Here is a 27,431-nt window from a genome sequence, read left to right as displayed (position 1 = left end):
GGTAAGGAAAAGCAAAGTAGAAGGTCAACCAAAGTCAACTGATTTTCTATATCACAGTGCTATGGTCGGAATGATTGTGTCCCCCCAAAATCCACAGGTGGGAATCCTAACACCCATGTGATTGTGGTAGGAGGGGCAGCCTTTGGGAGGTGGTTAGGTCATGAGGGTGGAATACTCAGGAATGGGATTAGTGCCCTTGTAAAAGAGACCTTAGCCCCTTTCCTCCATGTGAGATACAAGGAGAAGTCTGCCACCAGAAAGCAAGCCCTCACCCTGCCAGGCTGGCACACTTATCTCAGACTTTCAGCCTTCAGAACTGGGAGACATAAATTGCTATTGTTTATAAGCCACCCCGTCTGTGGTAGTTTGTGATAGCAGCCCTAGATGGACTAAGGCAATCAGCAATGATGTAGGGGACAAATTGGAATTCGAAATGAAAAAAAAAATATTACAATAGCGCACAGCACCAAAGAGTAGGCCCCGCTTGCTGCAAACAGAGAAAGCTCGTGTGCAGCAACGAACACCCAACACAGCCAAAAATAATAAATAAATAAAATAAATACATTTATTTTTAAGAAAAAACACTACGCTAGGAGAAAAAAATGAACACGAAAGGCGATGCATTATATGACTCCATTTATATGAAATATCCACAGTAGGTAAATCCATAGAGACGGAAAGTGGACTCGTAGTGGCGAGAGGTCAGAGGGAGGGTGGGGAGGAGAGTGACCGCTTAAGGGGCAGGGGATTTCCCTTTGGAGGGTGAAAATGTTTTGGAACTAGATAGAGGTGGGAGCTGCCAATATTACAGACGTACTAAATGTCACTGAATTGTACACTTTAAAATGGTCACTTTCGTACTATGTAAACTTCACCTCATCAAAAGCCAAAGAAAGAGAAAGCATCCTGCAGCCTCCCCTGAGCAGGGTGAGTTTGCTCCCCTCACCCTGCCCTGGCCTGGCCTCCAAGGTCTTCCCCGGTCCAGCCACATTGTGGACCTTTGTGCTCCAGCCACATCGTGCACTCAGCTCCTCCACCAGCAGCTTCCTCATCGAGTCCCAGGCCACCTTCCCTGACTCCTTCCTAGACGCCTGGGGATCAGTGACCCCTCACCAGGGCTCACGGGGTCTTTCGAACGTTGCGATCTCAGCGTGCGGTTTCCAAGGGTCGTCTCGTCGGAATAAGTGGAAATTAGCATTTTCTGAGCCCCACGACATGCAGGCACCTGGCTCAGGTACTGCCAGGCCTGTGTCCTGAGGGGCGGGCGCGGCTCACCTACAACCACCGGCCTCTGAGTAGCTCCTCACTCAGGTGCCACCAGGACCGAGTGTGTTAGTCAAACGAACACTGTCCCCGGGTGTGGAATCCCATGGGGGCCCAAGTCCACGTGAAGCCACAGGAGCCATGCAGCTGCTGTCATATACACAGCAGCTGGGGGTTCCAGGGTTGGCTCTAGGAAGTGGAGTCACGCTGGTATTTTTACCCTTGGTTAGAGCGGATGGTGCCTGCGCCTCATTTCCGTCTACACCCCTCCACTCTCTGGATACTAAAGATACATGCGGGATCCTCTTTGTCCCTGCTGACCAGGGTCCGGCTCTGCTGCGGCCCCTGCAAAACCTCAGGGCTCCACAGGCACACAGAGGGGAGGGGAAGACCTGTCTGAGCCAGAGGGACCTTTGCCTTTGGGGGCCTGGGGCTGCATGTGCTCCTCTCTGCTCAGGGTGCAGGAGACCCTGGAGCCCCCAGAGAGGTGCCCCCTCTGGCTCAGCACCCAGGGAGACAAACCTCCATCTATCCCACATTCAGTACTTCAGCACCTCCAACACCAGGACAGTCTTGGTCCAGCCCTCACTGGGTGGAGGATCCCAGCACCAGACCCAAGTCCTGCAGCCCGGTGGCGGAATAGGGTCTCCTGCCCGAGGCCCCGAGTAAGAGTGACGGGGCTGCCCCGGGAGGGACCACGGCGCCTCAGGCCAGCAGGGAGGTGGACATGGCTGGCAGGGGCACTGTCCAGAAATTCATATGTTGAAGTCCTAACCCCCAGTACATGTGAACATGACCGTATATGGAAATAGGGTCTTTGCAGATAATCCAGCCAAAATAAAGTCATTCAGGTTGGCCCTAATCCACTATGATTACATTGGTATAAAAAGAGGGGCTTTGGACAGGAACACACAGAGGGAAAACACCTTGTAAGGACTGGAGCTGCGCTGTCCCAAGCCAGAAACTACCAGAGGTGCAGGGAACCATGAATCAGATCCTCCCTGGTGCCCCCACGGCCCTGCCAACACCTAGATGTCAGACTTCCAGCCTCCAGAACTGTGAGACAATAAATCTCTGTTGTTCTAAGCCACCTAGTTTGTGGGACTTCGTTACGGCAGCCCTAAGGGACGGACGTAGGCGCCCTCTGCTCTGTCCCCCTCTCTCCAGACCACGGGGGTGGGGGTAGAGGCAGGGCCCTTCAGAGGCCAAGACCACTGCTGGGTGGTCACTCTGGCCCTGACCCTTGGGGGCTCTGGCCACAGCTCTCAGCCCCCGGGGGCCATGGGAGGATGAGGACAAGGAGGGGCGGGGAGGCGGCCTCCCTGGAGCTGGTCACTGAGCCTCCCCCTGCTATTCGTGGAGCCCAGAAAGCCCAGGAATAGCCAGACACCACCCTTCCTGTGTCCTCTGGGCCCCTCTCCCAGCCACCAGCAGTTTGAAACAGCTGCTATGTCCCTTTTAATCTCAGTAGGGGAGAGACCTCAGGAAGGCACATAAACAGGACACTAGGCCTGGTCACGGTGTCTCACCTGTGTCCACGGGGCCCAGGCTGGCCCTTTAAGGGACTGAGGGCAGAACTGGTTGTGGGACCTGGGGTTAAGCCAAGAAGCGGGGAGGGAAGTGGTGGACGGGGGGCCAGGATGGCAGGATGCTGAGGGCAGGAGGCCCCTCCCGACAGATGCAGAGGGAGGGGAGGAGGGGAGAGCCTCCTGTCTCCATCCAGACCAGACATCTGACCGCTGCATGGGTGGCCCTCCGCAGGTCCAGTCAAGCGTTGGCTCCGGGTACTTTGGTCCATGTTCCCCAGGATGGACGTGCTGCAGCACCGTGGGGACGGAGCCCACGGTCTGCCGAGAGCAGGAGGGCCTCAGGCGGCCCATCCACCAGCGTCCTGCCTCTGACTGTGACCAGCGCCTGCACAGTTACCTCCTGGCCGGGCATCCAGGCTCTGCTGGTCACAGAAAAGGCCACAGGCCAAGGCAGGGTCGGGCTCAGAGCTCTGCGCGTTTCCTGTGAAGGTGGAGGGGCAGCCCCACCTGGAGCAGCTCAGGGCACAGTAGTCGCTGCTGCTGCCCTGGGACTGCGGGGGAGCCAGCCTGGTAGGGCCTGAGGGGGCCCAGGCCTCCTGTGGCAGGTAGGCGGGAGGCGGCCCCCCCAACTCCACACATCCTGTGGGCAGCGCATCTGCTGGGAGGCCAGTGCCAGGGCTCCCCTCCTCCTCCCGGCCCGCTAATGGCCCCACGTCCACCGGGTCATAGGTGAGCAAAGCGATGGCCTCCTGGACACGGGTCTCCCAGGCTCCTCGTGCGGGGCCCGTGCAGTCCGGGTTTGGCTGTGGACCAGCTCTGTGGGCCCCTATCCAGGTCTGGAACAGAGCACAGAAGGAGGGAAGGCCTCAGGCAGTGTGTTCAGGACTCACCGTGGGAGCAGCCTCCCCTCCTCCAGGAAGCTCTCAAGACATCCACTCCCAGAGGCCAAGAGCACCTGTGCCCAGAACATTCTGTCTTCCCCCCACGGGCCAGCCCAGCCTCAACACAGAACCCCCATTCCCTTCAGGACCCTCCCCTGGCTCCCAGCACAGGCCTGTGCTCACAGCGGCCTGAACCAGGGTACAGATGGTGACAGGGCTGGAGACACTGCTGCTTCACACACTGCCAGCAGCTGCAGAGCTCGGGCACCCTCACCCGAACCCCACTACACGCACGCACGCACGCACGCACACACACACAGGAGGTACTGTTGGGCCTGGCACCTTGGGGCCAAGGTCAGCAGACCTGGACCCCTCTGTGGGGCCACAGGAGGGCCCCTACCTCCAAAAGGAAGCTGTTCCTGCATGTAAATCAATGACGTTAGAACACACCCTCACACGATATACAGAAATAAACTCACAATGGCTTAAAGACTTCAACATAAGACAGGACACCATAAAACTCCTAGAAAAGAGCACAGGCAAAACATTCTCTGACATAAATCATACCAGTGTTTTCATAGGTTGGTCTCCCAAGGCAACAGAAATAAATACAAAATAAACAAATGGGACCTAATCAAACTTATAAGCTTTTGCACAGCAAAGGAAACCATAGACAAAACGAAAAGAAAACCTACAGAATGGGAGAAAATATTTGCAAATGATGCGACCAACGAGGGCTTAATTTCCAAAATATACAAACAGCTCATACAACTCAATAACAAAAAGAAATCCAATCGAAAAATGGGCAGAAGACATAAATAGGCATTTCTCCAAAGAAGAAATACAAATGGCCAAGAGGCACGTGAAAAGATCAACATCACTAATTATTAGAGAAATGCAAATCAAAAGTACAATGAGCTACCACCTCACACCAGTCAGAATGGCCATCACTAAAAACTCTACAAATAACAAATGCTGGAGAGGGTGTGGAGAAAAGGGAACCATCCTTCACTGTTGGTGTGGGACTGTAAGTTGGTGCAGCCACTATGGAAAACAGTATGGATGTTTCTTAAAAAATTTAAAAATAGATCTACCATATGACCCAGCAATCTCACTCCTGGGCGTATATCCACACAAAATTCTAATGCAAAAAGATACATGCACCCCTACGTTCATAGCAGCACAATTCACAATAGCCAAGACATGGAAACAACCTAAATGTCCATCAACAGATGAATGGATAAAGAAGATGTGGTACATACATACAATGGAATACTACTCAGCCATAAAAAAGAATGAAATAAATGCCATTTGCAGCAACATGGATGCAACTAGAGATTATCATACTAAGTGAGGTAAGTCAGAAAGAGAAAGACAAATGCCATATGATATCACTTACATGTGGAATCTAAAATATGACACAAATGAACTTATCTACAAAACAGAAACAGACTCACATACATAGAGAACAGGCTTGTGGTTGCCAAGGGAGTGGGGGTGGGATGAACTGGGAGTTTAGGGTTAGTAGATGCAAACTAGTGTATATAGGATGGATAAACAACAAGGTCCTACTGTATAGCACAGGGAACTATATTCAGTATCCTGTGATAAACCATAATGGAAAAGAATTTTTTTAAAAAAGAAAAAAGGAAGCTGTTTCCTAGGTGGGACCAGGAGTCTCCATCGAGTGCACCACACACCACACCTTCCATCATTGTCCTGCCCCCTGGAGAGCCAGCCCGTGGCTCCAGACCACCTCCCAAGGAGTCTAACTAACCCCTGACAGGTGCTGTGGTTCTACAGAGAAGGGGCTGGGTGACTGCAGCCCAGAAGATGAGTGCAGGGCATCAGAACATTTACCCCCCATGCAGCCCTGACAAAGTGCTCGGCTTTAAGCTTCAAATTATATTTTTGGATGACAAGCTTGAAAACTAGACTCCCTGTTAAGAGAGAAAAGGGCCAGGCGGAAGGCAGCCACGCAGAGCCGGTGTGGGAGAAGCCGGGCAGCACCACCTCCATCCTCTGCCCAAAGTGAGGGGCCCGAGAGGGTGGGGACCAGAGACCACCTATTGGAGCTCCTCCTTCCCCTCCTGCTGCCTGTGGAGCAGCAACTACCAGGCCAGCAGGGAGGGTCCAACGGGGCCTCCAGGCTGTTCTCAGCGTCGTGGCCTGTGAGAGCCCACCAGGGCACCACGATGCGGGGGGGGTGTAGGGTCAACTCATCGCTACCCAGGGGGCCAGGAGGGGCCAGGCACTCCATGAGGGCCACCAGAGTAGCCCAGGGACCAGGGAGGGCCCCAGGGGCAGCGCAAGACACAGATGCCTTCAGATGCACACAGCCCCCTGAGCTGGCACCTTGAACTGGCCACTTACCTCCAAGGACTGCTGCAAACCAGAAGAGGCAGAGATAATGTCATGAGAAACTTTACATTTTTTCCCATCAGCAATGGAATCAGAGACAGGAGAAGAAAAAGAACTCGGCAATAGAGAATAAAGCTCATTTGTCTTTGGCCCCTTTGAGTCACAGTGCATACATATACTACATGGATACTATATATACCACTATATATACCAAAAAAGCTCAAAGCACTGACAGAGGCCCCCAACCCTCACCCAGAGCCCACACCCTGGGCAGTGCAGACATCTGGGCACCCCGGGCCCACCGGGTCACGAACCTGGAAGTCCCCGTTGTGCACACGGTACAGGGACTGGAAGAACGGGCCTGGGGATGGCACGTCCTGGTACAAGGCTGTCTTCATCCTGAGGTCAGGAGACGGCAGTCAGAGGCCCAGCTCCAGGAGGTCACGGCCAGGGGCGCGGCTCCGTCCAAGCAGCAGGGACCAGCCCTGCCCCGCCGGTGCTGCTGTCGTCCTCTCCTCTCATTGCGTCCAGGCCTGACACCTGGCACCTGCGGCCCCCTTGCTGATGACCGCACAGAACTGATTTATGCCAAGACATGGGTCCCTTTAAGGTGAGTGGTGATGGCAGGTTCAAGGGTGGGGGTGACCAGTTGTGTCTTCAGCCGGAGGGGGAGACAGCACTTCCGGGAACCCCATCAGACTTCTCCCGGAGCACTGGATCTACCCGCCCAAGACCCACTGCTCCTCCCCTGAGGACGGCGCCCCAGACTCCGACCCAGCAAGTCCAGATCAACCTCGCCAGTCTCTCTGGGGGTCTGTCCCAATTCCCCAGCCCAGGGTGGCATCAGGGGCCACCAGTCACATCGCATCCACCCCACGTCCCCTCACTTTCCCGTCCGGAGACCCTGTCACTCCCTGCACTTTGCTCCAGCTCTGCCTCTCCCGCCAGCTCACACACAACTGCCTCCCTCTGGACCCCACCTCTGGCCACCCCGCAGGTCCTCCTCCTCACCTGTACCACAAAACTCCATTCTCAAAACATAAACCAGATCCCATCCCACGCGACCAGGCTTCAGGCGCTTTCCTGGGACCCGAGGGCAAGCCTGAGCCCTCCCTGGCCTTGTTGGCCACCCATCGGGCCCTGCCCAGCACCCCATCCCTCCCTCACCCTGGCTGCCTCTGTCCAACCTCCTCTCATCCTCTCTGCTACCCGTCCAGGCCTGGCCGGTCACCTGCGGGACGAGGCCCCTGGACCCCCTCTCGTAAGTTGACATGTGTGATGGCTTGTTTCAGGAGGGCTTTTTTGTTCATCTGGTTGTCCGTGGCACCCATCAGGGCGGGAAACAGGGCCCCGTGGAAACCAGATGCCCAACACTGTCTGCATAGAACCACTGTGCCAATGAGCCAGCGCCAAGCACCTCCAGAGGCAGGAGACAAGGGCCTCAGGCGACTTGGCACCAGGGACTTTGGGTCCCTCCAGGGCTCTTTTGGGCCACACTGCCCACCACCCACATGCACCTGGCAACTGGGGACATCCCCACTGGTCCAGGGCAGAGGTCTGAAGACCCCTCCCCACCCAGGAGCATTGGGGGAGGGGGTGCGGGTTTGGGCCCTCAATGCACCGCCTACCCCACACCCACAAACACACACACACGCTCATGCACATACAAATTCTCACACCCACATGTACAATAACACATTCACGTACATGCACACACTCCCACACACACTCCTTGGCTACCGACCTGGGTGATAGCTTGAACAGCAGGTAGGTCAGGCTGGTCAGCAGGAGAAAGATGGACACAGAGACCAGGGTGCTGTCGGGCTGCCCCAAAGCTGGGACCAGGAGACCTATAGCAGGAAGGGACCAGGAGACCTATAGCAGGAAGGGCCCAGGGCTGTGTACCTCTAAACTCACCTGGCAAAGGCACCTGGACGGGCGCCTTGGGCCAAAATGGAAGGTTTATGTCGCGCCTCCGAGAGTACTCTGGGTGAATCACGCACCCCTGGGCCTTGCCTTTCCCATCCATAAGGTCACCAGGGTCCGAGATCCCTTCCAGTACCTCTGTGCACAAGGGTCAGCCCAGCCCCCTAAGCAGACGAGGCCCTGCCCGGGCTCCAGAGACAGCAGCACCAGCCTGCTGTGCAGCTGGGGCCACACTCGCTCCAAGGAAACCGGGAGCTGCAGCTCCCTGGGAGGCCCAGCACTTGGCAGGTGTTTTCCCTTCACACATCTCAGACCTCCAGGGGAAGGCAGTCAACTGGGCCACGAGGGAGGGGGTCCCAGGAGGGGGAAGGGGTGGGACGCGAGGGGGCGGGGAGGCCCCACCAGGCCCCTGAAGGCGGCAACGCCCACCTTGTCTCTTGGGGGAGTGGAAGCGGGCAGGCTGGCTCCAGTCACTCCATGGGCCCTCGTAGCGCTCCTCCTCCACCACCGCGTCCTCCGGTGTGGCCATCTGGACGCGCAGCCGGGCCTCATAGGTGGAACCAGGGTCCAATTCAGTGGCTTCAAGTTTCAGCCAGGTCACCCCAACGATGTGAGCCTTGTGCCGAGCCCACTGTGGGGTGGAGAAGAATTAGGAGGCGCTGGGGGTGAGACTGGGCCCATCAGCCCTCAAGGACGTGTACACACACATGTGGGCACACTTACACATGTCCACACACTTACATGCATCCACGTGCATGCACACTCATCCACACAGGCACGCCCTGTGAACGCTCACACATACACACCGGCACACTCACCACACCTGCATTCACTTACCCTTGTCTCTGGTCACTTCCCTCCTCACAATTCCAAGGTGACACCACCCTAGATGGGACGAGGAGTGACCCTGGCTGCTGCTCCCAGGAGAGAGAGGCCCCTAGGGTAGGCAGACCCAGCCTTACCTCCCAGGTCTCCTCCTGCCTCTTGAAGGCCAGCTCATAGCTGAGGAGTGAGGCCAGCGGCTCCAAGGCAGGACTGATGCTCCAGGTCAGGACACAGTGGTCAGAACTGATGTTGCTCAGCAAGTCAGAGGGAGGGTCCAGCTTCACTGAAACAGAATGAAGCTGTGTAACGGTGTGGGGGCCAGCACACCCGGGACTGGGGATCGGAAAGATTCCCGGGAAGGATGGGGCACGTGGCCAAGGCCTTCTCAGAGCAGAGGCCTCACTGGAAAACTGGTCCAGAGAAGCCCCAGGTGGGACAAGATAGCAATGACTTCCTCCAGCCTCTGCAGCCAGACAAGGTGAGTTTCAAATCTAAGCTGCTGCTGGAAGTTCTTCCTAGTGTCTTACTGAAGTCCTTCCTGCTGTGACTGAAGTAGATCGCAAGTGACTCAAACTGCAGCTCCTGCCCCAACTCAAAGCCCTGCACCTACATCCTCCTCCAAAACCCTACCCCTCCCCGGGGGCCCCGCCTGATCCTAGCCCTGGATCCGTCAGCAGGGACCAGGAGCACTGACTGGGCCGTGGGGGTGATGTAGCCAGGATGCTCCCAGCCAACGCACTGACCCAGGCCTCACCATGTCTCCGGGGCAGGTACTGTGGATCCACCAGGCTGACCTGCTCCTTCCCAGAGATGTGACGGTGGAAGGTGATGGTGAAGTTGTCAGAAGGCGTGATCACCTCCTCGGGTGGCAGCTCCACTGTGCACACGCTGGCCCGGAAGACGCACCTGTGCTTGCTGCCTGGAGCGTGGTTGCTGGAAAGGGCACGTGTCGGCACCAAAGGGCCACTGCACCAGGCCGGCTCCCTACCCTCACCCCTGCCCTCTACCCCCTGCCCTCCGGCCTCACCTGGTGAACAGCAGCCAGGGGCCGGCCCCCTGGCCCAGCTCTGGGGCAGACCAGTGGCAGTCAATCCTGAGGATGTTGTTGGTGTGGCACGTGAAAGTCCCAGGCCCTGGAAACAGTGACCCTTGCAAGCCCACAGTGGCTGCTTCAGGGCAGGGCTGGGGGAGGGGGAGGGCGTGGCAGCTGACCCCTCCGACAGGGCAGGCCCAGAGAACGAGCCCAGGAGAAGTTACCGCGTGCAGGGCTGGGAGACCCCAAGGGGATGGGCTTTGAGCGTGCAACCTGGGTGGGGCTGAAGCCCCAGCTGATCTCAGGAAGACGAGTGCCCACACAGCCCAAACCCAACCCTTCCCCGTGGAGCCTGACGGGGGCAACCCTGCCCCAGCTCTGCCCCCACAGCACCCCACACACACAGTGCCAGCCCTCACCTCCTCCATCCCCTGGGACAGAGACGCCCAAGCCGACCCAGGCGCAGATGCAGGTGCAGGTCAGGAGCCAGGTGCCCACCTCTCGTATCAGGACCTCGCTCTGCAAGGTCCAACCTGGAAGGGGCTGGGCTGAGGGGCTGTGTGCAGAGTGCCCCAGTGGGTGCTCCCGTGAGGGGCACTCCGAGTGGGTCACCACCTACACCCTCACCCTGTCCCGTGAAGGAGGCTGAGCACCGCTGTCCAAGCAGCACCGGCAAGAACCTCCAGCTCAGGCCTCCCAAGGTCACTGGACTCTGACTCAGCCACGTGTCCAGGTCTGCCCAGCGGGCGCCTCTCTGGGCCAGGCCCCCCATCCCTGGGCCCAGGTCCCCTCCCGCAGAGGAGACACGGTTGGGGGAATGGGGTCGCGGACAACAACCACAGGGAAGCTCTGCTGGACCCCCTGGTCCCACACCTGGGCCGACTGTGTGAGGCACATCACCCACGCGAATTCCCACCAGAGCCACATGAGGTGGGGGTCCGTCCCTGGTCACTGCCAAGGGAGCTGACCCCAGGGTCGCACAGCTAGCTGCTCCCATCCTGGTGCCCTGCCCCAGGAAAGTGGAGGAGGATGGCAGCGGGGTGTCCATGCGACAGCGAGTACCTCCCACACGCTGTCTGTCACACGCCTGTCCCCAGGTGCCCTGCAGAGGAGAGCGCCCCCGGGAGCAGGGCTCTCGGCGCAGGGGTGTCAGCCCCAGGATCCCTGGAGACTGGGGCCGGGTGCTGAGAAGCGCCTGGGGGTGAACAGGCCGCTAACACCCTGTCACCCCATTTGCAGCTCCAGATGGTACACTGATAGCTCCTCTGCAGGAAGCAGGACCAGCCTGGTTATGCAAGCCTGATGAGTGATAAGGAAGCAGAAGAGAAGCAGACATGCACAGACCACAGCACGGAAGCGCTCCAGGAGCCCGCACACACTCACCCGGTAGCAGACACCCCCCCCGCCCCCCCCGCAGCCTCTCTGTGGACCCACAGGATGGACCCCTGTCAAGGCCAACACTCAAGAAGACCCCACCCTTCCCTAGACTGAAGCATCACTTGCTACAACCAGCCACGGCAGGAGAGGCTGCAGCGGCCACTGGATGGAGACAGGCAGCCTGGCAGCAGCTGGCTCTCAGGGCGCATGAGGACGGGATCAGAGGGAGCACCAGGATGGGGGCGGCTCAGGCACAGCCACCACTGCCTGGCTAAGAGCTGGCCCAGGCCACAGTGGGGATGGCCACTGCCCCAGCGGTGGAGGGACACCTGCATCTGTGAGACTTGGGCCAGCACGGCCACAGGCTGACTCAGGAGCGTGGACTGGGGCGCTCCAAGCTCATCCAGCCCCAGGGGCAGGCATGGGGAGGACAGGACCCACATGGGACACTCGTGCAAAGTAGCAGGCCAGGCCCACCCTGGGGAGAGGTGGGCGGGGCACATGGCAACTCGGCCATCTAGGGGGAGGGTCCCTACTTTTCCTCTGCACAACGATTCTGTCCAAACATAGTGAGCCGGGCAGGGCCACCACCCTCCTATGGACGAGGAGGCTGAGGCCCAGAGACACCAGACTTGCAGGACTGGGGGCACTGGTCACCTGGCCTGGGCACTTGCCTCACCAGCTCCCATGCGAGCCTGTGAGCTTCCCCCTCCCCGAGGCATCAGTCTCTCTCCTCAGGGAGCCTCGACACTGAGGCAGGGCTGCCCCCATCCTTGGCAACAGACACTGGGCCAGGTGGGGCAGAAACCCCACCTGACTACTCCCTGGTCCTGGAAGAGGCACTGGGATAGCCCCAGGGAGGCCTAATCACAGCTCAGACAAGACCAGGTCACGGGACGGCTGTGACGGCAGGAGGACGGGACCCAGAATCTGGGCCCTCGGGCAGAGCCGCGCACTACACCTCCCATCCTGCTGGGAGCCTGGCTGACATGTCCACCCAGCACTGTCCCTTTCCATCAGGACCTTCAGCACACAACCACTCTGGCCCCTTCTCAGGACCACACCTCCTCCCTGGCCTCTGGGTCAAGTTCTGGCCCAAATGACCACTGGTCCCCACAGCTTGCCTGCCCTGGTTTCCCAGCCCAACATGAAGTCATGGGCTGCCGTGCACTGGACCCGGGCCTCGGGGCCCACAGACGCTGCCAGCCCAGGGCCAGGTCTCCAGAAGGACTCAGGCCCTCTGCTCCCCTGAGCGCTCACCTGCTGCCAGGCGAACCGCCCAGCCAGAGCAGGCCTCTGTCATGAGGCGGGTGCACCGCAGCACACCCTCCGGACTGGCTTCACGGCAATTACTGCACCCACTTTCTGTCCCCTTTCACACAGAGTCTGTATTTTTAATGGGGAGCGAGGGCTACCCTGTTACTCTCCCTGCCCACCCCAGAAGCTGGCAGACACAGAGGGGGGTGAAATGGAGGCTGCTGCTTAAATGCACACTTATCCACCACTGTCCTCTCTGCTGGGGCAGGAGGAAGAAATCCAGGTCCTGGCTCTCCAGAAGCAGCTGGAACCTGGGGAAGACGGGGACTAGCCAGGAAATGAGGCTGGAAATGAAGCTGGAGATGGGAGCAGGTGGCTCCCGCTCTGGGCCCCACGTGTGCAAGTGGGCGACCCCAGCACCGTGGGACCTGACGCTGTGGGGCAGAAGTGCTGGAGGACTCTGCTTCCCACGGTGGTGCCGACCCTGCTGGGGAAGGGCGGGGAGCAGAAGAGGTCAAGGCCAGCTGGGGAGAGCGCAGAGCAGGCGCAGAGGGCAGAAGAGGGAGGAGGCTCCACGGCGCACTTGCCGCCTGCCTTCCTAGAGGGCTGAGCTGGACGGGCGCCCGCCTCAGTGGGGTGGATGTCCGGGAGACGTGGAAAGGCCAGGCTTGAGCCAGGGGCGGCCTTGGGTGGACAGGGGCACAGAGGGCGGGGCCCAGGGCAGAGGGAGGAGGAGGTCCGAGGATGGAAGTCAGAGGAGCACAGAGAGGACCTGAGGGCCCTCAGGACGAGCCCTCACTGTCCCCTCTCCCCGGCTGCCTTCTGCGTGATGAGCCTTCATGAAGCCCCCGAGCCCCTGAGGCTGTCTCCCCAGCCAGAGCAGACACCCCTGAGCCAGGCCCAGCCTGCTTAGGACAGGGGCGGGGGCAGGGCGGGTAGTGGCTATGGGCATGGGCTGGAAGGACACTGACACAGGCCCGGGGCTAAATGGGGGGAAACGATGCCCCTGCTCTTCCCATGCTGCCCCTGCAGCCCTGGCAGCGAGGCTCAGCCGGCACCGCCCCTGCATCTGGCTCCTCCAGGGCAAGAACCTGTCTGATTTATGCTGCGTCCCCCGCACTCAGCCCCTCACTGTTGAAGAAACACATCCTGAACCTCCCCACAGGCCCGCCCTTGCCTGGGGTAGACAGTGTTAATGCCTTGGGTCCCTTGGGGGGCTCTGAAACACTATTCAAGCAGAACCCTCTACTCCCCTCCCTCGCTTAGCTGATAACCCTCCCGGAATCCCATCCTCACCCACTGCCCCGTCCACAGCTCCAAGGGGGGTCCACAGACTCCCAGCTCCTCTTCTGCCCTAAAGCCCCCCAAAGGTGTCGGGGAGAGAAGGGCCTTTACCAACCTCAGGACTGGACCTCAGCTCCACTTGTGGTCATCACGGCTGAGACCACCTGGCCCCAGAACACCCGCTCACTCGGCCCCACAAAGGTCAGGAACTACAAACTGCCTGACAAGCTCAGAGCCTTTCTTTCTGCCCAGAGGTACCCATGACCGCTACAGGCCTGGAAATGGCAGCCCAGCATACTGTGATCAGCACTGCAATCCTGCTGTCTCTGGTAGATGCCCGAGGCCAGGACACCAAAGGCGGTAAAATGAGGGTGGCCGCCCAAACGCCCTCTGCGCTTCTCGTCCAAGTGTGGTCCCCAGGCTCTTCCTGGGGCCTGGGATGGCGGGCCACCAGTCTCTCTGTCCCGCAAAGTCCACGCTGACCTGAGTGGTTGAGAAGCCCAGATTACAGACTCACCTTCCCAGACGCATCTGCTAGGTCCCATGGCAAGTCTGACTGGCCCCAACCCTGCAGCCCTGGAGGTGACTTGTCGCCCTACCACCCCTGCGTTTGCAGCAAGTCCCTCAGCCTGATTCAGGAGATAACTGCACCGCCCGGTGACGTGGGCCTCTCATGGCAGGCTGACATAGGCCGCCCACAACTGCAACCACGAGCACAGAGCCGAGCAGCTGTCCCAAGTGGGGATGACAGGCGACCATCACCCCAGTCATAAATCCTACCTTTCACTCATCAGGAACAGAAAAGTTGTTGAACGTGGACTTTGGTGACCCATCCATTGATTGGCGGATGACTGTCCGCCGTGTCCCTCTCAAGAAACACCAGTGAGATGTATTAAATTAGTGCCGGGAGGTGAGAACCCTGACCAGGCACAGAGCAGGTCTCCTTTCCTAGGCTTTCTGGGAGGTGCAGCTCAGGCAATCCGTGAGCACTAGGGTGGGTGGAGGGGGTGTTAAACATAAAAGTACTGCAGTCTCAGTTCAGGAAGGAAATAAAAAATGGGAGTCCCCTTTGACCTCAGAGAGGCAGCCCCTGTAAGAAGTTAGGCACAAGTCCGTCCAGACCACGTCTAAGCTCCAACAAATGCACATTTAATGGCCTCGTTCCTCACTCTGAGCTTTGCGGCCTCCTTGCTGCTCTGGCTCTTTTCCAAATCTTTCTAGGGAACTACATAAAAACCTCTCTCACGTCTTTACTGGTGGTACAGGCCATGGTTTAATAATCCTGCTGATGATCCATAAAAAGAAACGAAACTGAGCTATTTGTAATGAGGTGGATAGACCTAGAGTCTGTCATACAGAGTGAAGTTAGTCAGAAAGAGAAAGACAAATACCGTATGCTAACACATATATACGGAATTTAAAAAAAATGTCATGAAGAACCTAGGGGTAAAATGGGAATAAAGACACAGACCTACTTGAGAATGGACTTGTGGATATGGGGAGGGGGAAGGGTAAGCTGTGACAAAGCGAAAGAGAGGCATGGACATATATACACTACCAAACGTAAGGTAGATAGATAGTGGGAAGCAGCCGCAGAGCACAGGGAGATCAGCTCGGTGCTTTGTGACCGCCTGGAGGGGTGGGATGGGGAGGGTGGGAGGAAGGGAGATGCAAGAGGGAAGAGATGGGGGAACAGATGTATATGTATAACTGATTCACTTTGTTATAAAGCAGAAACTAATTAAAAAAATAAATAAATAAACTTAAAAAAAAATGGATAACCAGTGGACCTACTGTATAGCACAGGGGACTCTGCTCAATGTTATGTGGCAGCCTGGATGGGAGGGGAGCTTGGGGGAGAATGGGTACATGCATATGTATAGCCGAGTCCCTGTGCTGTGCATCTGAAACTATCACAACATTGTTAATCGGCTATACTCCAATAGAAAATAAAAAGTCAAAAAAAAAAAAAAAAAAAAAAAAATAATCCTGCTGATGGACATTTGGATTGTTGCCTACATACGCTATTTCAATTTAATTGTCATATATATAACTGACGTTATCATATGAGTTTCAGGTGTATATACGCTACATGCTATTTTAATGAAGGTAGGAACTTCCCTGGTGGTGCACTGGTTAAGAATCCGCCTGTCGGGCCTCCCTGGTGGCGCAGTGGTTGAGAGTCCGCCTGCCGATGCAGGGGATACGGGTTCGTGCCCCGGTCTGGGAGGATCCCATATGCCGCGGAGCGGCTGGGCCCGTGAGCCATGGCCTCTGGGCCTGCGCGTCCGGAGCCTGTGCTCCGCAACGGGAGAGGCCACAACAGTGAGAGGCCCGCATACCACAAAAAGAAAAAAAAAAAAAAAAAAGAATCCGCCTGTCAATGCAGGGGACACGGGTTCGAGCTGTGGTCTGGGAGGATCCCACATGCCACAGAGCAACTAAGCCCACGGGCCACAACTACTGAGCCTGTGCTCTAGAGCCAGCGAGCCACAACTACTGAGCCTGGGCGCCTAGAGCCCATGCTCCGCAACAAGAGAAGCCACTGCAATGAGAAGCCTGTGCACCGTAACGAGGAGTAGCCCCCGCTCACCGCAACTAGAGAAAGCCAGCGTTCTGCAACAAAGGCCCAAGGCAGCCAAAAATTAATTAATTAATTAATTAATTTTAAAAAAATTAAATGAAGGTAGTGAACAATTCCAGGCCTGGATCTTTAATCACCAGGATGAGTACTGTACAAAAAATGGCTAGGGGGCTTCCCTGGTGGCACAGTGGTTAAGAATCCGCCTGCCAATGCAGGGGACACGGGTTTGAGCCCTGCTCTGGGAAGATCCCACATGCTGCGGATTTGAGCCCTGCTCTGGGAAGATCCCACATGCTGCGGAGCAACTAAGCCCGTGCACAACTACTGAGCCTAAGCTCTAGAGCCCGTGAGCCACAACTACTGAGCCCACGTGCCAAACTACTGAAGCTCGCGTGCCTAGCACCTGTGCTCTGCAACAAAAGAAGCCACCACAATCAGAAGCCTGTGCACCGCAACGAAGAGTAGCCCCTGCTCGCCATAACTAGAGAAAGCCCGTGCGCAGCACCGAAGACCCAATGCAGCCAAAAATAAATAAATAAATAAATTTATTTTTTTAAAAAAAGCTAGGTGTGGAACTGTTGTGTCTAAGGTTGACCGTTGTAAAATACTGATAGATATTGCCAAGTGGCCCCCTGAAAATGTACCAACTTCTACTCCCACCAGATGTGTAAGAAAGCCTGTAGCTCTCACCAACTGTATACATTATCAGTCTTTTAAATCTTTGTCAATCTGATAGGCAAAGACATTTCAATGTTGTCTTAATTTGCACTTCCTCGATTATCAGTGAAGATAAGCATCTTTTCATATACTTATTGGCTATGTGTTCTTTGGGGTACCAAATAAGGTCACATTTCAGTGTGTCCCTGTGCCTACGTTTAGGTGTGAGTGTGCACGTCTATATTCTGTGCATCAAAACATCTGAGGCAAGGTCTAGAGACCCCAGAGCTGGTTTCTAGTTTCTCTGGAATCTGAGAAACCAGGACCCATGGAGAGATGGAATCAAAGGCTCAAGTCCGTGAAACACCTTAAGAATGACCAGGGGCATAATCATACTTCTAATATTTAAATTTCAATTAGCTTGGCCCCTATCTTACCTATTATAAGCAGGTACTTTCATACTCACTGACACCATCCCTTCCCTAGTATCCTTATCAAAAGAGCTTCCTTCTCTCTGTCAGGCTAGAACTTACTACCCTGAGACCAGCAGACCACACACCACCCACACCACAACCCCACAAGGAGACACCACCAAGGCTACAAGGTGGGTTATCATGGACACTTAGATGCGGGAAGAAGGCCAGTGCCTCTTTGCCCAGGAAGTGTTCTGACGGCACAACCTGACACCCCACCCCCTCCCATAACAAATGGAGATAAAAAGAAAAACAACATCCATAGATGGAGGGTAAAAGACCATACAACCAGAGTCACCAAATACCTGTTGAAACCCAGCCCCTTGAAAGAAAGGAACAGCCAATAACAAACACCATTGGTCAGACATGTCCTAAGGATGTTATATGTGAAGCTACATAAATCCTCACAACCCTATGAGGTAGACCAGAGGATAGCAAACTACAGCCCACAGGCCAAATCCACCCCACCCTTTAAAAAAAACCTGTGAGCTAAAAATAGTTTATACGGAGAATTCCCTGGCAGTCCAGTGGTTAGGAATCTGTGGGCAGTCCAGTGGTTAAGGCTTTCACTGCTGTGGGCCCAGGTTCAATCCCTTGTGGGAGACTTCCCTGGCAGTCCAGTGGTTAAGACTTCGTCTTCCAACGCAGGGGGTGCAGGTTCAATCCCTGGTCGGGGAGCTAAGATCCCACATGCCTTGCAGCCAGAAACCCAAAACATAAAACAGAAGCAATATTGTAACAAATTCAATAAAGACTTTAAAAATGGTCCACATCAAAAAAATCTTAAAAAAATGAAAAATAAAGTCTCAATCCCCGGTCAGGGAAATGAGACCCTGCAAGCCGCACCTCACAGAAATTAATTAATTAATTAATTAAGATAGCTTATACATTTTTAAATAGTTGGGGGGAAAAAGCTTGAAGAATTATACGACGTGTGGAACTACTATGAAATTCAGATGTCAGCATCCAGCTTCACTGGAAGACAGCCACACCACGCACTCGTGTTGTCTGCAGCTGCTCTCATGTGCTGACAGCAAAGTACTGGTGACGGGGCTTCCAGCCCTTGCCCTGCCGGCTCACAACTCAGCAGTGACCTTAACAGCGTTTCAAGGGCCACCATACAGTTGTATCCATTTTCTTTATTCTTTTTTTTTTTTGCTTACTATGAGTGCACACCCAGCATGTCAAAATAAGAAAAGTGGGCACTGAATGTCATGTTTTTAAGGCACAGGGCAGTGCGGACTATCTTGTCAGCAAACTGGACAGCAGAGCAGTGTTTATCACGCAATGATACCGCAATGGTTGACACTGCCAGACCGAGCACTCGTCACTGGCACAAGTCTCAACACAAAACAGAATTCCTGGACTTCCCTGGTGGCGCAGTGGTTAAGAATCCACCTGCCAATGCAGGGGACACGGGTTCAAGCCCTGGTCCAGGAAGATCCCACGTGCCACGAAGCAACTAAGCCCGTGCTCCGCAACTACTGAGCTTGCGCTCTAGAGCCCGTGAGCCACAGCTACTGAGCCGGCATGCCACAGCTACTGAAGCCCGCGCGACTAGAGCCTGTGCTCCGCAACAAGAGAAGCCACGGCAATGAGAAGCCCGAGCACAGCAACGAAGAGTACCCCCGCTCGCTGCAACTAGAGAAAGCCCGCATGCAGCAACGCAACACAGACAAAAATAAATAATTTTTTAAAAAAAGAGAGAGAAAGTGCTCACAGGCTGTGAGTCTGCACTGCATTATTCACCTGCAAATATGCTGAGGAAAACATCTTCATCTCTCACCACGCTGCATCTATGAATCCATCAGCAACGTCAACAGTGAACTTCCTCTGCTCTCATGGCTTGAACCAGTATGAGATGCACGTCTGCAACGCGGATGAGGAGGAACACTAACTCTGAACCTCAATTACGCAAAATGGTATCCATTCCTTTCATCAGTGGACTCGCATTACAAAATATTGTAGGATTATATTTTGAATTTCTTTATAAGACTTTGTTTTCTTGTGTTTTCCTAGATTTTGACTCTTGACCCACAAAACCCAAAATACTTACTATCTGGCTCTTTACAGGAAAAGTTGTAAACCCCTGAAATAGACTATTATTATCTCCATTTTACACAGGAGGAAACGAACTTGACAGGCAGGGGGGCACGCTGACTTCAGAGGGCGCGACCTTCGCCACTGATCCACGCGGCCTCCAACAACAAAAACGAGAACAGGCATCTGAGGAAACGTAACTAACTAACAGCACAGAAAGAAAACACTGAAGATAACAGCCACAGGATAAAACCACATGTGCAAAGCCAGCACAAACTGCTCTGAAACAGAAAAAATTGGACACAGTGAGCTCAGGACCTGGTCAACCATCACGTGACCCATACAGATTAATAGTTTCTTGGAATGATAACAAGTTTCAAAAAAGTAAAAATCTGTATCAGAGGCATAAATTTAAGTCCCATTATTTCATAAGTGAGACTTCATTATGAAGAGAATAGATACAGGGAACTACATTCAATATCCTGTAATAAACCATAATGGAAAATAATGTGAAAAAATACATGTACATATAACTGAATCACTTTGCTGTACACCAGAAATTAACACAGCATTGTAAGTCAACTATACTTCAATAAACTAAAAAAAGAGAGATTTGAAAAAGCGATTAAGTCTGAGCAAGAAACCAATCCATCAATAACCAAGATCCTGTCCCCTGCTAGCCCAGGGTGTCCTTTTTCTCTTTAGAGTAGAAAGATAGACACAGAAAGTATAAAGTGCAAAAAAAACGTACTACCTATTAAAGTTTATTGCAATCCTAGGAAAAAAGAATATAAATCATAAAGAAATAGAAATCCATGTTATTCACAATTTTGTAACTAGTTTGGCCCTAAGTATAGCAGTCAGTTTTGGAATCCTGTTTGGGGGTTTGATGTCTACTTCTTCAGGCATTTAAAACACTGAGAAGGTGATATTAGACTTTTAACTTTAATTAAATTTTCAGAATAAATTTTGATTAAATAATTTTGCAATTAACAGTTAAATACTGAGGGACATCTAGTGTAATAAACTACTAAGTTTTACTTTATTAGTTGTGCAAACAATGTAAATGTTTAAGAGTGTCGGCTGATGGTGAGAGAATGTTAACTGCCCAATAAATGTAAAAGATGCAGAACAGGACCTTAAACAGGATGCACTTAGTTATGGACACTCCTCTCCACACACACAGTCTCCTGGACATTAATGAGTTAATCCACTGACTGGGAGATGGGCTACATTTCCTCAGCCCCTGGCCAGCCACCCTAAAAGGGTTAGCTTTCCACGACACTCGCAGCTGGGAATCCACCCTGGGGAATACGGTAAGCAGGAGCTGACACAGCTGGGCCAGCCTGGACCTAGTCCCGCCAGCGATGTCCACACTGAGCGTTGCAGCACTTGTAGAAGGTGGTCATGGGCTCGTCTGCAGAGCGGGTCTGAAGCTGCATGAAATAGGCACGAGGGTGTTCACATTTGGGACACGGCTCTGGCAATGAGAAAAACAAACAAGTGACCCACGTTTACTTAAAAAAATGATGCTTGGGCTTCCCTGGTGGCGCAGTGGTTGAGAGTCCGCCTGCCGATGCAGGGGACACGGGTTCGTGCCCCGGTCTGGGAAGATCCCACATGCCGCAGAGCGGCTGGGCCCGTGAGCCATGGCTGCTGAGCCTGCGCGTCCGGAGCCTGTGCTCTGCAAGGGGAGAGGCCACAACAGTGAGAGGCCCGCCTACCGCAAAAAAAAAAAAAAAAAAAAAAAAAAAAAAAAAATGATGCTTGTAAAAAAAAAAATGATGCTTGTGACCAACACACTTGTTAGAAGTAGGTGTTACGTGAAAGACAGCTCATCTGGAATCCCTTGCCCAGGGTGCCCTGCACCACGATTTAAGGTTACCAAGAGCGTTATCATTCCCACTGCGCTCTCACACTGAGGGAATGAGACCTGTGATCTTGGAAACAGTCCTCCTCTCCCTGGGTCCCTTTTCTTCAACTCTGGCTGAAGACTGGCTAGAAACACCATGTGAAAGGTGACACGGCTGCCGTGTGCATTACAGGGTCCATGCCCTGCAAATTCCCCTAAAAAAGTGCGTCTCCACCACCTGGTAATGGACAGGCCCTCTCATCTTCCCAGAGGAAATCCCAACGCACAACCAATCCACTTCCCCTTGAATTTAGGGATCCGTCTCGGCAGAAGTTGTCCAGGCTGTTCTTATCAAGATCTCAACATACATCCCACGCCTTTTCAAAGTGTCCCAAGGCACGTATTTACTTTCACTGAGATTTCAATTTGAGAACCTGGCTTTTGAGGGAAATGCCTTCAAACACTCTCAAACCCCATTTTGGTAAGTAATTCATCTCCTAATGACAAATTCTGCCAGTGCTGGATTTTTAAGATAGCAGACCTGGATGTTCCCTGGGGGAAAAAGACAGCAGTGATCATGCGCTAGCTCTTCCTCCTCTCAATACAGGTAATGTCTAGGGCTCTCCTTCCTTCTTTGGTCATATCTAATCTCTACCAGAAATGAATCAAAACTTGGAATAAATATTTATTTTACTGAATGTTTAGTGCAGTTTAATACTCTGTATCATTAACTTTTTTTTTTTTTTTTTTTTTTTTGCTGTACGCGGGCCTCTCACTCTTGTGGCCTCTCCCGTTGCGGAGCATAGGCTCCGGGCACACAGGCCCAGCGGCCATGGCTCACGGGCCCAGCCGCTCCACGGCATGTGGGATCTTCCCGGACCGGGGCACGAACCCGTGTCCCCTGCATCGGCAGGTGGACTCTCAACCACTGCGCCACCAGAGAAGCCCTCATTAACTTTTAGAAATCTGTATTAGAACAAAATCCTTAAACTGTTTTTTTATTACTCCAATCACACCTGCTAAGTGCCTGCTATATGCCAAACGCTCATTTGTGCTCTCACAATCTATGACTATGGATTAGCCCAGACAAATCAAGGACACCCTGAGACTCTAACTCAGGTCTGAAGGACTCCAAAGCCTGTGCCAATATTGTTTGCGTAACAAATACATTATAAGAGAAGAAAATACTTTTTAGTTTTAGAAGCCCACTTCACACAAGTACATCACAGACTCTGCCGCAGAGTGGCACAGCCAGCAGCCTCATCCTTACCCACAGCTCTGGAACAGAAAAGGTTTTCCCTCTCACCTGCAGTAGAGTCAACATTCTCCCAGGCAGCTGCTCCACCGAGCACATCATCCACTTCTTTCAGCTTTGGATACTTCCGATTTGTTACCTAATAAACAACAGCAGGTCTTCAGACTCTACAAGTAAGTGAACGGTACAAACCTGGGTCACCAAACCATACCCGCCCTCAAGTGTCTCCCCAGCCTTCGCTTCCTTTCTTCAACACAGACTGGAGGAATACTAAATGAAAGCAGAGTTCCTGCTGTCACAGAGCAGGATTCTCCGTCAGAATTTAGAGGATCCGCGATTGGGATGTCCCCAAAAGAAGTGAGAAGATCTCTGCAAGGATTGGATGAAGCAGCAGAGCAGGAGGAAAAAAATGGCTTAGGTGTGACCTTCTTCTTTTCCCACACCTCTAAGATACTTGGTAATCCAAGATAAGAGAACCAAATACAAGTGAAGCCAAAAAGGAGTCCAGTCACTCTCCCCAGGCAGAGAGTTTTCTGTTTTCCAAGTTTTACCAGACGTCCTTGAAATGTCACCCTTTGCATAGTTTCAGACTCTAAACTCCCACAACACAGCTACACGGTGGAATAGTATACAAACATTAAGAATGAGGTAGTACCAACGTGCTCTACTTCTAAAAATTAAAGGTGTTCTAAAATGGAAAGATGCATTACCGAGGGAGAGTAACAAGTTATAATAAAGTGTGCATCACTCACGTAATGAACATCCAAAACATTCCAGTTGTTCAGACTAGAACATAAGAGGGAACAAAACTGAAAAATCCCTGCCCTCCTACAGCTTATGCCCTAGTATTAATAAACAAAGCGCATAAGTAAATTGCAAGGCGTATTGGAAGGCAAATGAGTCTTACGGAAAAAATAAAACTAGAGGAAGGAGCATAAAATTTAGAAAGAGGCTGCAATTTTAAATAATCCTTTAAGCGAAGACACGAGCAACGACTGACATGGGTACCTAGGGAGAAGAGGGACCCGGGCGGATAAGTCGTGCACAGGCTACGGGAGTAGTGCCCGTGCCGGGCGGGAGCGCCTCGGAGAGGCTGGCGTTGCGGGCAGAGGGCCCGCTGGACGCGAAATCTGAGCAGAGGATGGGAGGGGAAGGTTAGGGTCGGCCTCCGCGCTGTGCGCGCCGCGCGGCCGGCCGGGGCCCACCTTGCGGGTGACGTTGTGCACGTAGGGGCAGGTGTTGCAGGCGAAGCGGTGGCAGCGCTGCCCCTCCTCCACAATCAGCCCGTTCCCGCAGCCCGGGCAGAAAAGCAGCATCGCGGCGACTACCCCGGGTCTCCCGGCAGCTCTCGCGGCCGTTCGGCGCCGGCGCTCCGACGCTCCGACCTCCCACTGGTCCCGGTAGCCTCCCCGCCCCAACCAGCCCACCAATAGTCACGCCGACTTCGCGCTCCCAGGGAGCACTGCGGCTGGCCGGCTCCCAGTAACTCACTTCTCATTGGTCCTCAAGGTAGCCCCGCCCCTCAACGCCCCGAAGGAGAGGCTGCGGTAGCGGTCCCCGCGCATGCGCACCGCACCGCACCACGGTCGCGCGGAGCGGCCGTGCGGGCGGAGCCCGCGGGAGGCTAGGCAGCCTGGAGGAGGCGGGCGCCGCGGCGCGGCGGGAGCCGCAGGAGGACGAGGAGGACGAGGAGGAGGCACTGCCGCACTCCGAGGCGGTGGACGTGTTCCAGGAGGGTCTGGCCATGGTGGTACAGGACCCGCTGCTCTGCGACCTTCCGATCCAGGTGCGCGCGGGCCGGGGGCCGTCGGGGCGCGGACGGACCCCGGAGTGTCGATGGGGGCTGCGGCCAGAGGCCTTGGGAAGGCGTCTCCGGGCGTAAACGAGGGTCTAGGCTCCGGCCCGGCCTGTGGGCGAGTGGGGCTCTGGCCTGTGGCGCGGAATTTAAAGGGGCGCCAAAACCCCCCACTAGTTAACACACATAACTTTTCAGCAGTGTTTTTAAAACTCGAAGTTGGTTTACAAAAGCTTACGGCAAACAAAATAATATCATTTTCAAATAAAAGATCACTGTTACCAGTTTTTCCTTTCTCCTCAATCTTCAGTGAGTTTTGGCACTGTCCTGTTTTAAAATCCTTGTTATTTTGCCCATTGTGGAATTTTTAAATTAACTTCTGTTGTGTTAACGGTTGTATTGACATGTTTATCTTTTACCGTTTTTTTGGTGCCCCAGCCTTGCCTGAGGCCCTGGATCCTGATGGTCAGGGGCTCTGAGGCCGGACGGTGGGGCCCAGTCCAGTGTTCCTCCTCCCACCCAGCACCTGGCCTGGAGGAGCCAGGGGCTGTTCCTCAAGGCGATTCATTCTCCTTGCCCGTTTCTCCCGAGCGTCTATCCACTTCATAGAAAACGTGGGTAAGACATGAGATTAAAGTGCTGAAAAACCGGGAAATCCTAACATATATGCAAGAACCTCCCAAAAATGTGGCACCACTTTTTGAAGACTATCAGCTGTTTTTGTTTGTTGTTTGAGGTGGTGAAGAGAGCTCCCACCTCCAACCTTGGTCTTTTCCAGGTTACTCTGGAAGAGGTCAATTCCCAAATAGCACTAGAATACGGCCAAGCAATGACAGTCCGAGTGTGCAAGATGGATGGAGAAGTTATGCGTAAGTGCTGCCCTCCCCCTCAGGCCGTGCAGTCTGAACCTTCACGGGAGAAGATGTTAGCAGGGCTGGTGAGTGGAAACTCAGGGCCGTGCCCAGGGGTGTTGGGGCAGCCACAAGCTCCCCCTGCCCTGCCTTGAGCCTCAGGAAGAAGCTTCTGGGTTCCTCTCCTGCCATCTGAGGCTGTGGCTGTGGATTCCCACCACGGATCTTCTCCCATTTGTGCAGCTGTGGTTGTAGTCCAGAATGCCACAGTCCTGGACCTGAAGAAGGCCATCCAGAGATACGTGCAGCTCAGGCAGGAGCGCGAAGGGGGCATTCAGCACATCAGCTGGTGAGTGCAGCCACAGCTCCTCCTTGCAGCCCTTCCTAGGAGCTGGACTTCACAGGAACACTTGCTGGACATGAGCCTTTTCATCACCTGGGCTCTGCCCCAGAGTGCAGCCTGGAGCAACGAGCTCCCTGTCCCGAGCCTCGGCCAGGGCAGGTGCTTCTGTGCCACGAGCCCTGCCTCAGCTGCTCTTCACTGACATCACCCCACCCAGGCAGCTGGGTATCTTCACGTGAGGACACCTTAGGGCACTTGCGGTGTGCCCGGAGGTGGTTTCCCTGGTTACAGATGGTGCAGCTGCCAGCTCCTCGCCTGGGTGCTCTCAGCTCTCAGTCTCCTTCTGGATCAAGTGTCCCGTTAACTGTGTCTTGGTACAGCCACCCGTTTCATTAGCAACGTGGGTTTGGCCCCCAGCCACCCCATGGATCCCTTTGAGAGCAGTGCGTCCTTGAACCTGCCTCAGGCCTGGTACACACAGGGTACAGGGAAAGAGCCCAAGGAGGAGGCTGGCGGCCTCAGGCCCCGCAGAGCTGAGCGCCTTGAGCCCTCCTCATGCACAGCTGCATCCCAGCTGCCCTGCTCACCCTGCTCGTGGTTGACTGAATTCCCATCTTGCAGGTCCTATGTGTGGAGGACGTACCACCTGACCTCTGCAGGAGAGAAGCTCGCAGAGGACCAGAGGAAGCTCCGAGAGTAAGTTCAGGCTACGCCTTGAGCTGCAGGGAAGTATCTGGTCTGTGGCCCTCTGATTCCCCATGCCCTGCCATAGGGCTGGGGTCCTCTCCAGAGGCTTGTAAGGGAAGGAGGGATCTTAAATCAGTTCCTGGGGAATGTGTGAGACCAGGAGAGTCCCTGTTCGGACTGAGGCCCTCCTGCAAGGAGCTCCCTGGAGGCCTCCCTGCCAGGAGGACGGGAGACAGAGGAGCAGTGGAAGGGGCCCTGCGGCTTCTCACCAGCAGCGGTTCAGGGCTGCACAGCGGTTCAGGGCTGCACAGAGCCAGGAGGAGAGAATTAAGAGTGTGCATGGCCCTTGCCACCTCCTCACCTTCCCGGACACCATGCTCTTCCCACCTGGTCTCTGTTATCCCTCACAAGCCTCAGGTGAGGAGTCACAACTGTGCCCTTCTGTAGATCGGACACTCTGTGCCTTTCCTTCTCTTTCAGTTATGGTATCCGGAATCGGGATGAGGTGTCCTTCATCAAAAAGCTGAGACAAAAGTGAATCTCCAGACATGGAAAACCCTCTGTGCTGGTGGCCGAGCTCTTCCCCGGGAGGAGGAAGCCTTGGCCACTGTGCCCTTTTCCCAGAAGAGTGCTGAGATAGCCTCACCCCAGCTGGACCCACCTGGACTCTCAACGTGAACCCCGATCCCGTGGCGGATCCCACAGGCTGTGGGCCTGGCCCTGTATACAGAATAAACCTATTTGTTTCTGAGTTTGGCAAGTCAAGCCACTGTACGGGGGCAGGCGGGGCTGGCACTGCCCCTCACGGTGAGGCGGTGAGGGCAGAGAACGTGCAGGCACCTCACATGGTCTGAATGCTGCACCTGAGCCCTTGGCCACCCCATTCCCCAAGCCATACACACCTGTCCCTGTAATCTCTGCAGCGAGGAGGAGGTGAAAGCTGAGCGGCTGGCTCTCTGTTTCTGCTTGTGGGGAAACAAAGGCCTGTGTCTGAGCCCAGCCACGGACAGGGCCTCCAGCTTCAGCCTAAGGGCTCACCTACAGCAGTGCCTTCACCAGCTCCTGGAAAGGGTGGTGGCCCGGGGCTGGAATTGGAGCTGCCAGCTGGGCAGGGAGGGCTGGGGTGGGGTGCCTCTCAGTGTGGGTAGGGAAGTGTGA

At 54.5% G+C, this 27,431-nt stretch overlaps 3 protein-coding genes across 3 annotated transcripts; 1 reads left to right on the top strand and 2 right to left on the bottom strand.

Moving 5' to 3' along the window:
• Positions 1-632: 632 nt before the first annotated feature.
• Positions 633-10,342, bottom strand: IL9R (interleukin 9 receptor). The gene is made up of 8 exons (XM_081256380.1): positions 10,238-10,342; positions 9,813-9,967; positions 9,540-9,718; positions 8,923-9,068; positions 8,390-8,591; positions 7,779-7,884; positions 6,349-6,433; positions 633-3,628 (listed from the first exon to the last, which is right to left on the bottom strand). The coding sequence occupies exons 1-8, from the start codon at positions 10,244-10,246 to the stop codon at positions 3,131-3,133; spliced, it is 1,380 nt and encodes a 459-aa protein (XP_081112506.1). The 5' UTR covers positions 10,247-10,342; the 3' UTR covers positions 633-3,130.
• A 9,896-nt stretch (positions 10,343-20,238) lies between these two features.
• On the bottom strand, positions 20,239-23,971 carry POLR3K (RNA polymerase III subunit K). Its single transcript, XM_081256514.1, has 3 exons — positions 23,803-23,971; positions 22,649-22,736; positions 20,239-20,970 (listed from the first exon to the last, which is right to left on the bottom strand). The coding sequence occupies exons 1-3, from the start codon at positions 23,911-23,913 to the stop codon at positions 20,843-20,845; spliced, it is 327 nt and encodes a 108-aa protein (XP_081112640.1). The 5' UTR covers positions 23,914-23,971; the 3' UTR covers positions 20,239-20,842.
• A 206-nt stretch (positions 23,972-24,177) lies between these two features.
• On the top strand, positions 24,178-27,024 carry SNRNP25 (small nuclear ribonucleoprotein U11/U12 subunit 25). The gene is made up of 5 exons (XM_081256211.1): positions 24,178-24,383; positions 25,171-25,261; positions 25,487-25,592; positions 26,208-26,282; positions 26,754-27,024. Exons 1-5 carry the CDS (start codon positions 24,342-24,344, stop codon positions 26,809-26,811), a joined length of 372 nt encoding a protein of 123 aa, XP_081112337.1. The 5' UTR covers positions 24,178-24,341; the 3' UTR covers positions 26,812-27,024.
• The last annotated feature ends 407 nt before the right edge of the window (positions 27,025-27,431 follow it).

The sequence above is a fragment of the Mesoplodon bidens genome (genome assembly GCF_964165515.1).
Source record: "Mesoplodon bidens genome assembly, chromosome: 15".
Classification (NCBI taxonomy): domain Eukaryota; kingdom Metazoa; phylum Chordata; class Mammalia; order Artiodactyla; family Ziphiidae; genus Mesoplodon; species Mesoplodon bidens.
The sequence above is the reverse complement of the archived record's forward strand: the minus strand, read 5'-3'. Positions and strand labels throughout refer to the sequence as shown.

What these genes read in the sequence shown, in the direction of transcription:
- IL9R (XM_081256380.1), bottom strand. An exon ending in GGCAGGAGGAGACCTGGGAG is followed by an intron (nt 8,592 to 8,922) that starts GTAAGGCTGGGT and finishes TCCACCCCACAG; the next exon opens with TGGGCTCGGCACAAGGCTCA. An exon ending in CCACTCCCCCAAGAGACAAG is followed by an intron (nt 7,885 to 8,389) that starts GTGGGCGTTGCC and finishes TTCCTGCTATAG; the next exon opens with GTCTCCTGGTCCCAGCTTTG.
- POLR3K (XM_081256514.1), bottom strand. Translation starts at nt 23,913, where the DNA reads ATGCTGCTTTTCTGCCCGGGCTGCGGGAACGGGCTGATTGTGGAGGAG. An exon ending in TGCACAACGTCACCCGCAAG is followed by an intron (nt 22,737 to 23,802) that starts GTGGGCCCCGGC and finishes GTTGTTTATTAG; the next exon opens with GTAACAAATCGGAAGTATCC. An exon ending in GAATGTTGACTCTACTGCAG is followed by an intron (nt 20,971 to 22,648) that starts GTGAGAGGGAAA and finishes TCTCATTGCCAG; the next exon opens with AGCCGTGTCCCAAATGTGAA.
- SNRNP25 (XM_081256211.1), top strand. Translation starts at nt 24,342, where the DNA reads ATGGTGGTACAGGACCCGCTGCTCTGCGACCTTCCGATCCAG. An exon ending in TCTGCGACCTTCCGATCCAG is followed by an intron (nt 24,384 to 25,170) that starts GTGCGCGCGGGC and finishes GGTCTTTTCCAG; the next exon opens with GTTACTCTGGAAGAGGTCAA. An exon ending in GACCAGAGGAAGCTCCGAGA is followed by an intron (nt 26,283 to 26,753) that starts GTAAGTTCAGGC and finishes CTTCTCTTTCAG; the next exon opens with TTATGGTATCCGGAATCGGG.